Source organism: Carcharhinus amblyrhynchos, unplaced genomic scaffold, assembly GCF_965287045.1.
Source record: "Carcharhinus amblyrhynchos unplaced genomic scaffold, sCarAmb.v2.hapA chromosome_265, whole genome shotgun sequence".
NCBI classification, from domain to species: domain Eukaryota; kingdom Metazoa; phylum Chordata; class Chondrichthyes; order Carcharhiniformes; family Carcharhinidae; genus Carcharhinus; species Carcharhinus amblyrhynchos.
Window position 1 is genome coordinate 84,740 of NW_027650005.1, and position 16,299 is coordinate 101,038.

At 45.2% G+C, this 16,299-nt stretch overlaps 1 protein-coding gene across 5 annotated transcripts in view; it reads right to left on the minus strand.

Moving 5' to 3' along the window:
• The window catches only part of wdr70 (WD repeat domain 70), a 190,032-nt gene that overhangs the window by 75,246 nt on the left and 98,487 nt on the right, over positions 1-16,299 (minus strand). For all 5 annotated transcript variants that reach the window (XM_080183355.1, XM_080183359.1, XM_080183358.1 and 2 more), the window contains exon 11: positions 607-706. In XM_080183355.1, the coding sequence (XP_080039481.1) occupies positions 607-706 (100 nt within the window). The remainder of the gene's footprint in view (positions 1-606; positions 707-16,299) is intronic.

The window sequence follows — 16,299 nt, forward strand, 5'->3', positions numbered from 1 at the left end:
CCAAGCTCCTACATTTTGCATTCAGCATCTTGCCCAAGTTGTTATGGTGCAGGAAATAGCCAGTCAGCCCATCGTGGCTGCACCAGCTCTCCAAATGAACTGACTTAATGCCATTCCCCTGCCTTTCTTCATATTCCCTACATATTATTTCTACTAAACTCATCATTCACTGCACATGCCCTCTTATGTCAAGAAAGATGCACTGGCATTGGAGGCAGTCTAGAGAAAGTCCATGTGGTGGATCCTGGGATGGAGGGATTTTCTTATGAGGGGTGGTTGAGTAGGTTGGGTCTGTACGCTGTGAATCTCATCCTACAGCCATTGTAAATAATTTCTCACTAACCCCCAACTCCCTCAGAAACAAACCCTACCAAAGGGACCAGTGTCCAGGGCCTGACAAATGATAACAAGGAATGTGGGACACTGATCCTACAGTTGGGCATTCCTAATTCCCTTCTGAACTTGAGTCAACCGTGATCTAAACCAACAAGGAACACAAACACACTGGTAAAATCTCAAGGTGCTTATGGATGTTTGCTGTCTATTCCCAATGCTGTCAATCACAGCCAGAGGTACTAAGATACAAGTATAGGCATAAGGACATACCACCACGTGATGCCAGAGTATTTCCGTCATATGAGAAGCTGAGGCAGGAGGTGTCACTACCAGGGACATGTGCCTGTCGATTATGGAACTTTGTATGAACCTATAGGATGAGCGAACAAACAAACACTGATAAGTGGAAAAAATTCAGAGCATCGCCCAGTGCCAATTACTCAATCATTAAACCAACCACACACACCAATGCTGCATCACCTATAATCAGTCACCTACATCAGATACCACATCAGTAGAAACAACACTCCATCTTGTCAACCGATGAACTCCATGAGTAGCACCTAACATCGGCACCCCAGAAGCTCACACATCAATGTCAAGCTGCATTACATTGAAGCACTTGGCATCTAAATAGCAGTAGCCATTCAACATCTCAAGCCGATGCAATCATTCGATTACAGAATCAGAATATTGTTAAAGTGCAGGAAGCTGCCAGTTAGCCCACTGTGGCTGCACCAGCTTTCCAAATGAACATCCTGACTTTGTGCCGTTCCCCTGCCTTTCCTTATAACCCCTGCATATTATTTCTATTGAAGTCATCATTCACTGCATACACCCAGAATACTGGAAACATTTTGGGTCCTCTTATGTAAGCAAAGATATACGAGCATTGGAGGCAATCCAGAGAAGGTTCAATAAGTTGATCCTGACCATGGAGGGATGTTCTTATGAGGAGAGGTTAATTAGGTTGGGCCTGTATGCACTGGAGTTAAGAAGAATGAGAGGTGACCTTAATGAGACGTATATGACTTACATGGCCTTGACAGGCTAGATGCTGAGAGGTTGTTTCTCTTACTGGAGAGTCCCAAACCAGAGACCATAATCTCAGAGTAGGGGGTCGCCCATTTAAGACAGAGATGAGAAGGAATTTCTTCACTTTGACTGCGAAAGGATATATTGGTCTTGGAGGGAGTACAGAGAAGGTTCGCTCGGTTGATACCAGAGATAGGGAGTTAGCTTATGAGGAGAGATTGAATAGACTGGGCCTGTACTTATTGGAGTTTAGAAGGCTGAGGGTGGATCTTATTGAGACATATAAGATAATGAAGGGGCTAGATAGGATAGAGGTAGAGAGATTCTTTCCGCTTAGTGCAGAGGAGGTTCACTAGGCTGATACCGGAGATGAGGGGGTTGGACTATGAAGAGAGGTGAAATAGACTAAGTTTGTACTTGTTGGAGTTTAGAAGGATGAGGGGGATCTTATAGAGACGTATAAGATAATGAAGGGGATGGATAGGGTAGAGGTAGAGAGTTTCTTCCCGCTCAGAAAGGACAGCAGGACTAGAGGACACAGCCTCAAGATAAGGGGGGCGCAGTTTAGAATGGAGTTGAGGAGGAACTTCTTCACTCAAAGGGTGGTGAATCTCTGGAATTCTCCGTCTGTTGATGTGGTGGAGGCTACCTCGCTAAATATATTTAAGACACGAGTAGATAGGTTTTTGGTAGGCAAGGGAATTAAGGGTTATGGGGAGAAAGCGGGAAAGTGGAACTGAGCCACTTCAGATCAGCCATGATCTTATTGAATGGCAGGGCAGGCTCGAAGGGCTAGATGGCCTAATCCTGCTCCTATTTCTTATGCTTAGAAAGGAAAACAGAACTAGAGGGCACAGTCTCAAAATAGGGGGGCGGGGGGACACTTTAGAACGGAGTTGAGGAACTTCTTCACTCAAAGGGTGGTGAATCTCTGGAATTCTCTAACCATTGAAGTGGTGGAGGTGACCTCGCTAAGTACATTTAAGTCACGGGTAGATAGATTTCTGATAGACAAGGGAATTAAGGGTTATGGGGAGAAAGCGAGAAAGTGGAATTGATCCACTTCAGATCAGCCATGATCTTATTGAATGGCGGGGCAGGCTCAGCGGGTTAGTTGGCCTAGGCCTGCTCCTATTTCTTATGTCCTTATGTTCACTCAGAGGGGAGGGAATCTGTGGAATTCTTTGCAGCAGAGGGTTGTAGAGGTTGGGTCATTAACTAAGTTCAAGGCTGAAACAGACAGATTTTTAATCAGTAAAGGAATCAAGCACGTAATATTCCAGGTGTGGTCTCACTAAGGCCCTGTATAACTGCAGCAATGATGTGGAGATGATGGCGTTGGACTAAGGTAAGCACAGTAAGAAGTCTCATAATACCAGGTTGAAATCCAACAGGTTTATTTGACAGCACAAGCTTTCAGAGTCTCGCTCCTTCTTCAGGTGAGTGAGGAGTTGTGCTCACAAACAGGGCATATACAGACACAGACTCAATTTACATGAAAATGGTTGGAATACGAGTCTTTACAGATAATCAAGTCTTAAAGGTACACAGTCTTAAAGTTTTAAAAGGTACTGCAGCAAGACATTCCTGCTCCTGAACAAAAATCCTATTACTATGAAAGCCAACATACAAGTTGCTTTCTTCCCCACCAACTGCACCTGCATACTTACTTTCAGTGACTGATGTACAAGGACACCCAGGTCCTGCTGCACACTCCCCTCTTCCAATCTATAGCCATTCAGATAATAATCTGCCTTCCTGTTTTTGCCACAACAATGGATAACCTCAAACTTATCCACATTACACTGCATCTACCCACTCACTCAACTTGTCCGAATCACACTATCCTAAGTCTGTATACTCCTCACAGCTCACCCTCTGATCCACCTTTGTGTCATCTGCAAATCTGGAGCTTTTACTTTGAGTTCTTGCATCTAAATCATTAATATACATTGTGAATAACTGGGGTCCTGGCACTGATTCGTGCGGTAGCTCACTAATCATTGCCTACCACTTAGAAAAAGACACATTTATTCCTCCTCTTAGCTATGAGGAGAGATTGGGTAAACTGGGGTTGTTCTCCCTGGAAAGATGGAGAATGAGGAGAGACCTAATAGAGGTGTATAAAATGATGAGGGGTATGGATAGGGTGAACAGTGGGAAGCTTTTTCCCAGGAGGGAGGTGACTAACATGACGGGTCACAGGTTCAAGGTGAGGGGAGTGAGATTTAACTCAGATATCAGAGGGACATGTTTTACACAAAGGGTGGTGAGGGCCTGGAATGCACTGCCAAGCAGGGTGGTGGAAGCGGACACACTGGAATCGTTTAAGACTTATCTGGATCGTCACATTAACAGACTGGGAATGGAGAGATACAAACAAATGGTCCAGTTGGACCAATGAGCAGCGCAGACTTCAGGGCCAAAGGGCCTGTTTCCTGTGCTGTATTGTTCTTTGTTTCTTGTCTGCCCGCCAGCTTTCCATATGTCTCAATACACTACCAATCCCATGCGCTTGAAATTTTACACACCAATCTGTTAGATGAGACTTCGACAAAAGCCTTCTGGAAGTCCAAATAAACCACATCCTCTGGCTCCCCCTCATAAGAACATAAGAAATAGGAGCAGGAGTAGGCCATCTAGCCCCTCGAGCCTGCCTTGCCATTCAATAAGATCATGGCTGATCTGTCGTGGCTCAGTTCCACATTCCTGCCCTCTCCCCATAACCCTTAATCCCCTTGCCTATCAAAAACCTATCAACCCGCGTCTTAAATATATTTAGCGAGGCAGCCTCCACCACTTCAACGGGCAGAGAATTCCAGAGATTCACCACCCTTTGAGTGAAGAAGTTCCTCCTCAACTCCGTTCTAAATCGCCCCCCCTTTATCTTGAGGCTGTGCCCCCGAGTCCTACTGTCCTTTCTGAGCGGGAAGAGTCTCTCCACCTCTATCCTATCCATCCCATTCATCATCTTATATGTCTCAATGAGATCTCCCCTCATTCTTCTAAACTCTAACAAGTACAAGCCTAGTTTATTCAGCCTCTCCTCATAGTTCAACCCCCTCAACTCCGGTATCAGCCTAGTAAACCTCCTCTGCACTCCCTCCAAGGCCAAAATATCCTTGCATATGTGCGGCGACCAAAACTGCACACAGTACTCCAGCTGCGGCCTCACCAGTGCCCTGTACAGTTGCAGCAAGACCTCCCTACTTTTATATTCAATCCCCCTCGCTATGAAGGCCAGCATCCCATTCGCCTTCCTGACCACCTGCTGCACCTGCAGGCTGGGTTTTTGCGACTCATGCACAAGCACCCCGAGGTCCCTCTGCACCCGTCGCATTCTGCAGTTTTTCGCCACGTAAGTAATAGTCCTTCCTACCATTATTCCTACCAAAGTGGACAACCTCACACTTGCCAACATTAAATTCCATTTGCCAGTTCCTGGCCCATTCGCCCAGCCTATCTAGATCCTTCTGCAGACTCTCCACAATTTGCCGTTCCACCAATCTTGGTGTCATCAGCAAATTTCGACACCATACATTCGGTTCCCTCCTCCAGATCATCTATATAAATAGTAAACAGCTGAGGCCCCAGCACCGACCCCTGGGGCACTCCACTAGTCACCAACCGCCAATCCGAATAGCACCCATTGACCCCCACTCTCTGCCTCCTATTTGACAGCCATCAATTCTACTTGTTACACTCTCAAAGAATTCAAGTAAATTTGTTCAAGAAAGTAGAAAAGAACTCAAACAGGGAGTTAGAAGGGCAAAAAGGGGTCACGAAATGCCCTTGGCAGACAGGATTAAGACAAATCCCAAGTCATTTTATACAATCGTTAGGAACAAAAGGGTTGCCAGGGAAAGAGTCGGACCGCTCAAGAACAAATGAGGGGAATTATGCTTAGAACCCAAGGAGGTTGGTGAGATCCTAAATGAATATTTTGCATCAGTATTCACAAAGGAGAAGGACACGTTGATTGGGAGCGTCTCAGAGGGATGTGTAGACCCGTTAGAACAAATCGCAATTACAAGGGAGAAAGTTTTAGGTGTTTTAGGAAGCATTAAGGTAGACAAATCCCCAGTGTCAGATGGCATCTGTCCGAGGTTACTGAGAGAGACAAGGGATGAAATTTCTGCACATCTAACAGAAATCTTTGTTTCTTCACTGGACACAGGTGAGGTCCCAGAGGACTGCAGGTTAGCAAATGTGGTCCTGTTATTTAAGGGTAGCAAGGATAACCCAGGTAATTATAGGCCAGCGAGCTTGACTTCCATGGTAGGGGAATTGTTGGAGAAGATTGTTAGAGATCGGATCTATACACATTTAGAACTGAATAGTCTCATTAGCGACAGACAACATGATTTTGTACAAGGGAGGTCATACCTCACAAATTTGATTGAGTTTTTTGAGGAGGTCACAAAAACGATTGACGAGGGAAGGGCCATGGATTTTAGTGAAGCATTTGACAAGGTCCCTCATGGCACACTGGTGCAGAAGGTTAAATCTCACAGGATCAAAGCTGAAACAGCTAGATGGGCACAGAACTGGCTTGACCATAGAAGACAGAGGGTAGCAGTGGAGGGGTCTTTTTCTGATTGGAGGTCTGTGACCAGTGGTGTTCTGCAGGGATCTGTACTGGGACCTCTGCTGTTTGTGATTTATATAAATGGTTTGGAAGATGTAGTTGGTCTGATTAGTAAGTTTGCGGACGACACAAAGATTGCTGGAGTCACGGATAGCAATGAACATTGTCAGAGAATACAACAGGGTATAGATAGGCTGGAAAATTGGGTGGAGAAATGGCAAATGGAATTTAATTCAGGAGTCTTAGTAGTGTTGAGGAGCAGAAGGATCTTGGGGTCCGGGTCCACAGGACTCTTAAATCAGCCTCGCAGGTGGAAGAGGTGGTCAAGAAGGCGTATGGTGTACTGGCCTTCATTAATCGAGGGATTGACTTTAGGAGTCGGGAGGTAATGCTGCAACTTTATAAGACCTTGTCAGGCCTCATTTGGAGTACTGTGCGCAGTTCTGGTCGCCTCACGATAGGAAAGACGTAGAAGCTATTGAAAGGGTACAGAGGAGATTTACAAGGATGTTGCCTGGACTGGGAGGCATGCCTTATGAAGTTAGGTTGAGGGAACTGGGTCTCTTTTCCCTGGAGAGACGAAAGTTGAGAGGCGACCTGATAGGAGTTTATAAAATGTTGAGAGGAATAGATAGGGTGGATTCTCAGAGGCTATTTCCCCGGGTTGAAATGGTCGCTACGAGAGGACACAGATTTAAGGTGCGGGGAGGAAAGTACAGAAGTGATGTTAGGGGTAAGTTTTTCACTCAGAGGGTGGTGAGTGAATGGAATCGGCTGCCGTCAGTGGTGGTGGAGGCGAACTCGCTGGGGTCTTTTAAAAGACTTCTGGATGAGTATATGGGGTTTTATGGGATTGGGGGTTATAGATAGGTCTATAGATTGGTAGGTGTTGATGTGATCGGCGCAACTCGTGGGCCGAAGGGCCTGTTTGTGCTGTAGTGTTCTATGTTCTATGTTAAATGCGTAGTGATGCATTTTGGTAGATCTAATGCAGGGGGGAGCTATACAATAAATGGCAGAACCATCAGGAATATAGACACAGAGGGATTCGGGTGTACAAGCCCACGGATCCTTAAATGTAGCAGCACAGTGGAAAAGGTGGTGAAGGAGGGATTTGGCATGTTTGCCTTTATTGGATGGGGCATAGGGTATAAAAGTTGGCATATGATGTTGCAGTTATATGTAACGTTAGTTAAGCCACATTTGGAATACTGCATCCAGTTCTGGTCGCAACACTACCAGAGGCTTTGGAGTGAGTGCAGAAAAGATTTACCAGGATGTTGGCCGGTATGGAGGGTATTAGCTATGAGTTGAGATTGAGTAAACTGGGGTTGTTCTCCCTGGAAAGACAGAGGTTGATGGGCGACCTAATAGAGGTTTGTAAGATTACGAAGGGCATAGGTAGGGTGAACAGTTGGAAGCTTTTCCCAGGTGAGAAACTGGAATGATAGGGAGTGGCATAGCTTGATCTTGCGTTTGGACATAGCTTTGCACAACATGGAGGACCGAAAGGCCTGTACTGTGCTGGACTTTTCTATATTCTATGTAGAAATAACAAAGGGTTACAAGTTCAAGGCAAGGGGGCAAGGTTCAATAGGGATATGCAGGGCAAAGTTTTTTTTTACACAGAGGGTGGTGAGGCCTGGAATGAGCTACCAAGCAAGGTGGTTGAGGCAGACACACTAGGATCATTTAAGACTTATCCAGATAGCAACATGAACAGACTGGGAATAGAGGGATACAAACTGATGGTCTAGTTCGGAACACATGATTGGTGCAGGCTTGGAGGGCTAAACGGCCTGTTCCTGTGCTGTATTGTTCTTTGATTCCCTTCCCAAAATCCATGCTGACTCTGTCTGATCCTGCTACTGTTTTCCAAGTGCTCTACTGGGGTTGTATGACAAACCTCCTAACTACTGACTTCTAAACTGGTCTTAATCCTCTCATCTGTTGTTTTTTTGGGCCACTTTGTTTTCCTCTTCCTTGGATTGAATACTATCTCTGCTTTCCCTTCTAAGCCACAGTTTGGCCATCTTTCCCATTTTACTTTTGTGCCAAACAGGAATAAACAATTGTTGCAGTTCCCCCATGCACTCTTTATATGCTTGCCATTGCCTATCCATCATTATCCATTGAGGTAACATTTCCTAATCTATCATCGAAAACTGGTGCCTCATACCATTGCAGTTTCCTTCATTAAGATTCAAGAAACCCATCTCAGAATCAACGATGTCACTCTCCATCTTGATGGTAAATTCCATCATATTCTGTCACCCATTCCCAAGGGCTCTTGCACAACTAGATTGCCAAGTATTCCGTTTCCATCAAACAATACTCAGTTTAGGACTAGTTCCTCAACGTATTTGTCCAGAAAACCATCCCATATGCACTCTAGGAATTTGTTACCACTTTGATTTGCCCAGTCTTTATGCAGATTAAAGTCACCCATAATTACAGGTATTCCTTCATTGCACGTGTCCCTTATTTCCTGTTTAATGCCATTCCCAACATTAACACTACACTTTGGGGGAAATCAAGATGTAACCCCCAACAAACATTTCTTGTCCTTTGATGTTTTTCCACTCTACCCATACAGATTCCACATCACTGGAACATAGAACATAGAAAAACTACAGCACAAACACATCTCCTCTGTACCTACTCCCCAGCACCTTAAACCTGTGTCCTCTTGTAGCGACCACTTCAGCCCTGGGGAATAGCCTCCAAGAATCCACCTGATCTATACCTCTCAACATCTTACAAACGTCTATCAGATCACCTCTCATCCTTCATCTCTCCAGGGAGAAAAGACCGACATTCCTCAACCTATCCTCATGAGGCATGCCACCCAACCCTGGCAACATCCTTGTGAATCTTCTCTGCACCTTTTCAATAGCTTCCACATCTTTCTTGTAATGAGGCAACCAGAACTGCGCACAGTACTCCAAGTGGGGTCTGACAAGGGTCTTATGAAGTTGCAGCATTACCTCCCGACTCCTAAACTCAATCCCTCGATTAATGAAGGCCAGTACACCATACGCCTTCTTGACCTGCGAGGCCGATTTAAGAGTCCTATGGACCTGGACCCTAAGGTCCTTCTGATCCTCTACACTGCTAAGAGTTTTACCGATGATATTATACTCCTTCATCCCATTTGACCTGCCAAAATGGACCACGACACATTTATCCGGGTTGAAGTCCATCTGCCACTTCTCCGCCCAGTCTTGCATCCTATCTATGTCACACTGCAACTTCTGACATCCCTCCAGACTATCCACAACACCACCAACCTTCATATCATCGGCAAACTTACCAACCCATCCCTCCACTTCCTCATCTAGGTCATTTATAGAAATGACAAACAGCAAGGGTCCTAGAACAGATCCCTGGGGCACTCCACTGGTGACCGACCTCCATGCAGAAAAAGACCCATCCACAACCACTCTCTGCCTTCTGCAGGCAAGCCAGTTCCGGATCCACAAGGCAACAGCCCCATGGATCCCTCTCCCTTTCTCAAGAAGTCTTGCATGGGGGACCTTATTGAACACCTTGCTGAAGTCCATATAAACCACATCTACCGCTCTGGAGCTAATATCTTTCCTCACTATTGTGTTGATTTCAATTTCCTCTTTAACCAGTAATGTAAATCCATTGCCCTTTCCTTTTCAGAATAGAATAGAATCCCTATAGTGCAAAAGGAGGCCATTACTTTTGCTGATCCTTCCTAAACACGGAATACCCCCGGATGTTAAATCCCCATCCCTGGTCAACTCTGCAGCCATGTCTCCGTATTCCCAACTATATCAGAAAATGCTCGAAAATCTTAGCAGGTCTAACAACATCTGTGGGGAGAGAATAGAGCCAAAGTTTTGAGTCTAAATGACCTTTCATCAGAGCACTGAGCTACAACGAAGTATCACCCTGACTCAAACCGATGGCTCTATTTTCTCCCCACGGATGCTGTCATACCTGCTGAGATTTTCGAGCATTTTCTGTTTTTGATTCAGATTCCAGCATTTTGCTTTTACCCAACTCTAGCAATCGGGTTTACATCTATTAGTGTGATTAATTTATCCTGTAGTCACTGCCTGCCATTCAGAAAGAGACCCATTTATTCCTACACTTTGTCTCTTGTCTGCCAGTTTTCTATCCATCTCAGTACTCGACCCCCAATCCCATGTATTTTAATTTTGCACATTCAGATGACAGAGTTCAGACGAGGGAGGAGATTCTGTTGCGAGAAGAGGAGAAGCTACAGGCTCAATTAAAAAGCTGGACCTCAAAGGTAATATTCTCTGGAATTATCGTAATCTTACTTGCCCACAACTGGAATGGCATGCGCAAATAAGATTAACAGAGTTAAATGCATGATTCAAAGATTGGTGTGGAAAAGATGGATTGTGATTGCTGAGGAACTCGCATAGGTATGAGGAAATGTGGAGGCTATACCTTTGGAACGTTCTTTACCTGAACCGTGCTGGGATCAGTGTTTTAGTGAGTCGTGCAATTAGGGCAGTAGAGAGAGCTTTAAGCTAAATAGTGGGGCTGAGGAAAGATGTTATAAACTAAAGAAAGAGATGTTAAGAGAGCATGATAGTAATCAGGGAAATGGTTATCGGAGTGTGCCAAGAAGGGACAGAGAAGACAAAGATAAGAGCACAGCATCAGAGATTGTGAATATATTAAGTTCGAATGAAGTGCATCCAGCCTGAATGATGACAGCTTATTACAAAAATTATGCAAAGCATGGGAATGAAACATAAACCTCGTCTTTCCTGCTTTCGCACAGAGGTGCCATTCAGCCTGTCAAATGCGTCCTGGCCCTTGCAAGAACATTTTCTCGAGCGACTTTTCCCCAGAGCACTACAAATATTTCCTTTGAAGATAATGATCCAATTTCATGGGGGGACTTCAATCTACACAGAGATCGAGTACCCTTAATTAGTACGAATGCTGAGGAGATGAACTCCTGGAATATGTAGGGAATGGTTTTCTCATACAGTATGTTGCACAGCCAACAACAGAACAAGCTATCTTAGATCTAGTATTGTGCAATGAATAAGGGTGAGTATAGAAGGTATAGAACGTAGGAACAGAAGGAGGCCATTGGGCACATTGAGCCGACTCCACCATTCATCATGATCATGGCTGATCGTCCAACTCGGTATCCTAATCCTACTTTCGCCCATAACCTTTGATCATATTCGCCATGAGTGCCAGATCTAGCTTGAATACATTCAATCTTTTGGCACCAACTACTTCCTATGGTAATGAATTCCATAGGTTCACCACTCTGTGGGTGAAGAAATGTCTCCTCACCTCTGTCCGAAATGGTGTACCCCAAATGAAGTTAGGTTGAGGGAGCTGGGACTCTTTTCCCTGGAGAGATGAAGGTTGAGAGGCGACCTGATAGAAGTTTACAAAATGTTGAGAGGAATAGATAGGGTGGACTCTCAGAGGCTATTTCCCCGGTTTGAAATGGTCGCTACGAGAGGACACAGATTTAAGGTGCGGGGAGGGAGGTTCAGAAGTGATGTTAGGGGTAAGTTTTTCACTCAGAGGGTGGTGAGTGAATGGAATCGGCTGCCGTCAGTGGTGGTGGAGGCGAACTCGCTGGGGTCTTTTAAAAGACTTCTGGATGAGTATATGGGGTTTAATGAGATTGAGGGTTATAGATAGGTCTGTAGGTTGGTAGGTGATGTGGTCGGCGCAACTTGTGGGCCGAAGGGCCTGTTTGTGCTGTAGTGTTCTATGTTCTATGTTCTATGTTCTAAATCCTCAGACTGCGACCCCTGGTTCTGGACTATCCCATCATCAATTACATCTTCCCTGTGTCTACCTTGTCTAGTCCTGTTAGAATTTTATAAGTCTCTATGAGATCCTCCCCTCATTCATCTGATCTCCAGTGAAAACAATCCTAACCTGGTCAATCTCTCTGCACACATCAGTCCCACCATCCCTGGAATCAGCCTGGGAAACCACTCCCTTGAGACTAAGAACATCCTTCTGCAGCAAAGGAGACCAAAACTGCGTACAATACTCTAGGTGTGGCCTCACCAAGGCCAACAACACATCCCTGACCCTGTACTTGAAGCCTCTCGCAATGAAGGCCAACATACCATTTGCATTCTTTACCTTGCTGCACCTGCATGCTGACCTTCAACGACAGCATAAAGACTCCCAGGTCCTGCTGCACACTCCCCTCTCCCAATTTACAGCCATTCAGGTCATAAATCATTGTGAGCAGGTATAAGAGAAGGTAAGAGTTTTATAAGCTTTCTTAAATAATTTAATAGGTCCTCAAAATGTCAGTCAGTGGGGTTAAGTGCTGCACTTGTGAGATGTGGAAGACCCGTGATGCTTCCAACATCTTGGATGACTACGTCTGCATGAAGTGCATGCAACTGTAGCTCCTTGCAGACCACATGGATTGGTTGGAGCAGGACTTGGACACGCATGAAGGTGGTGGAAAATGTCATAAATAGGAGCTTTAGAGACGTGGTCACACCCAAGGTACAAGCAGATAGATGGGTGACTGCTAGAAGGGGCAGGCAGTCAGTGCAGGAAGCCCCTGTGGCCATGCCCTCGCTAACAAGTGTACCATTTTGGGTACTGTTGGGGATGGGGGTGGAGGGTGGGGGGGTCTAACAGGGGATAACAGCAGCAGCAGCCAGAGCAGTGGCACCACAACTGGCTCTGTTGTTAAGCAAGGAGGGACAAGGAGCACTAGATCAGTAGTTATATGGGATTATACAGTTAGGGGTACAGATAGGCACTTCTGTGGATGTGGAAGAGACTTCAGGATGGTATGTTGCCTCCCTGGCACCAGGGTCCAGGATGTGTCTCAACCGGCAGAAAACATTGTGAAGGAAGAAGGTGAACAGCCAGAGGTCGTGATACATATTGGTACTAATGACATAGGTAGGAAGAGTGATAAGATCCTGCAGCAGCAATTTAGGGAGTTAGGTACAAAGTTAAAAAGCAGGACCGCTAGGGTTGTAATCTCAGGATTACTCCCTATGCCATGTGCTAATCAGGCTAAAAATTGGTCGATAGTGCAGCTCAACTGTGGATAAACAACTGGTGTAGGAGGGAGGGTTTCAGATATCTGGACCACTGGGATCTCTTGGGATCTCCTGTACGAGAAGGACAGGTTGCATATAAACTGGAAGGCATAAATATTCTGGCTGGGAAGTTTGCTAGTGTCACATGGGAGCATTTAAACTAATTTGGCAGGGGGGTGGGAACCAAAGCAAAGGTAAATTAGCTGAAGGAGAACCAGAGAGTAGGGCCACTAAGATTTTGAGAAGCAGCAGGCAGAGCAAGGTTCCTAATCAAAGAGGGTCATGAAGATGAAGTGCATTTGTTTCAATGCAAAAAGTGTAACAGGTAAGGCAGATGAACTTAAGAGCTTGGATTAGTACTAGGAACTATGATATTATTGCCATTACAGAGATTTGGTTCAGGGAAGGACAGGATTGGCAGCTTAACATTCCGAGACAGATGTTTCAGGAAGGATACAGGGGGATGTAAAAGGCACGGGTGAATTGTAGAACATAGAACAGTACAGCACAGCACAGTACAGACCATTCTGCCCATGATGTTGTGCCAAGCTATTTTCGAACTCAATATCAAGCTATCCCACTCCCTATCATCCTGGTGTGCTCCATGTGCCCATCCAATAACCACTTGAAAGTTCCTAAAGTGACCGACTCCACTAACACAGCAGGCAGTGCATTACACACCCCAACCACTCTGAGTAAAGAATCTACCTCAGGTATCCCTCCTAGATCTCCCACCATGAACCTTATAGTTATGCCCCCCCAGTAACAGCTACATCCACCCGAGGAAATAGTCTCTAAACGTCCACTCGACCTACCCCCCTCATCATCGTATAGACTTCTATCAATTCGTCTCTCATCCTCCTCTGCTCTAAAGAGAAAATCCCCAGCTCCCTCAACCTTTCCTCAGAAGATCTACCCTCAAAACCAGGTAGCATCCCGGTAAATCTCCTCTGCACTCTCTCCAATGTTTCCACATCCTTCTTGTAGTGAGGTGACCAGAACTGCACACAATATTCCAAATGTAGTCTCACCAAGGTCCTGTATAGTTGCAGCTGTTAATAAATGCTAACATACTACAAACCTTATTCACAGCTCTATCCACTTGAGTGGTAACCTTCAGAGATCTGTGGATATGAACCACAAAATCTCTCTGTTGCTCCATTCCTCAGAACCCTGCCATTGACCCTGTAATCCGCATTCATGTTTGTCCTACCAAAATGAATCACCTCACACTTTTCAGGGTTAAATTCCATCTGCCACTTTTCGGCCCAGCTCTGCATCCTGTCAATGTCTCTTGGCAGCCTACAAGAGCCCTCCACCTCATCCACTACTCCGCCGATCTTGGTGTCATCAGCAAATTTATTAACCCACCCTTCAGCCCCCTCTTCCAAGTTATTGATAAAAATCATAAATAGCAGAGGACCCAGCACTGACCCCTGTGGTACACCGCTGGTAACTGGCCTCCAGTCTGAAAATTTTCCCTTCACCACCACCCTCTGTCTTCTATGATACAGCCAGTTACTTATCCAATTGGCCAAATTTCCTTCTATCCCACACCTCCTTCTCTCCTTCATGAGCCTCCCATGGGGAACCTTATCAAACGCTTCATTAAAATCCATGTGTACGACATCAACTGCTCTACTTTCATCTACATACTTAGTTACCTCCTCAAATAATTCAATCAAATTTCTGAGGCAAGACTTAACCCTCACGCATCCATGCTGACTGTCCCAGATTAAGCTGCATCTTTCCAAATGGTCATAAATCCTACCTTCAGCACCTCTTCCATTAACTTAGCGACCATTGAAGTAAGATTAACTGGCCTATAATTACCAGGGTCATTCCTATTTCCTTTCTTGAAGAGAGGAACAACATTCGCCACTCTCCAGTCCTCTAGCACAATTTCCATGGACAGTGAGGGCCCAAAGATCAAAGCTAAAGGCTCCGCAATCTCATCCCGTGCCTCCCAAAGTATCCTAGGATGTATCCCATCTGGCCAAGGGGTTTTTCAAAATTGCTAATACATCTTCCGCCAGAACATCTACCTCCTCCGTCCTATCAGCCTGTGTCATGCACTCATCCTCAAAAACATGTCCCCTCCCCTTAGTGAACACTGAAGAAAAGTATTCATTCAACGCTGCATCTATCTCTTCTGACTCCGTGCACAAGTTCCCACGACTATCCTTGAATGGCTCTAACCTCACCCTAGTCATTCGTTTATTTCTCACGTAAGAGTAAAAAGCCTTGGGGTTTTCCTTCATCCGACCCCTTCCCAGCTCTCCTAAGCCCTTTTTTTAACTCATTCCTTGCTACCTTGTAACCCTCAAGCGATCCAACTGAACCTTGTTTTCTCATCCTTATATAAGTTTCCTTTTTTCTCTTGACAAGGCATTCAACCTCCTTTGTGAACCAAACTTGAAACAGCGCAGAAAAGGTTTACTAGCATGTTACCGGGACTTCATGGATTGAGTAATAAGGAGAGGCTGAATAGACTGGGACCTTTTCCTCTTTGGAGCATAGGAGGCTAAGGGATGATCTTATAGAGGCCTACAAAATAATGAGGGGCACCGACAAGGTAGATCGTCAATATCTTTTCCCAAAGGTAGGAGAGTCAAAAACTACAGGGCATAGGTTTAAGGTGAGAGGGGAGAGATAAAAAAAGTATCCAGAGGGGCAATTTTTTCACAGAGGGCGGTGAGAGTAGTCGAGGCGGGTATAATGTTATCTTTTAAAAAGCATTTAGATAGTTACATGGTACGATGGGTCAGAGGGATATGGGCCAAATGTGGGCAATTGGAATTAATTTTTTAAAAAAAGGGTGGCATGGACATGTTGGGCTGAAGGGCCTGTTCCCACGCTGTGAACCTCGACAACTCTAAATGGTATCTTATCCTTTATTGCAAGGAAATTTGATGATCAAAATAATGAAGTCTTGCTGCAATTGTATAGAGTCTGGAGTACCACACCTGGAGTATTGTGTGCAGTTTTGGTCTCCTTACGTAAGGAAGATATACTGGTCACAGACGGAGTACAACAAAGGTTCAACAGAAATCCCAAGGATGGCAAGACTGTTATATGAGGAAAGATTGAGCAGAATCGGCCTGTATTCTCTCGAGGTTCAAAGAATGAGAGGTGATGTCATTGAAGTATACAAAATTCTTACAAGGCCTGACAGGGCTGATGCAGGAAGAAAGCAGGAAAGATATTTCCCTTGGTTGAAAGGATCAGGGGACACAATCTCAGAATGAAGTAGGCCATTTGAGACCAAGGAATCTC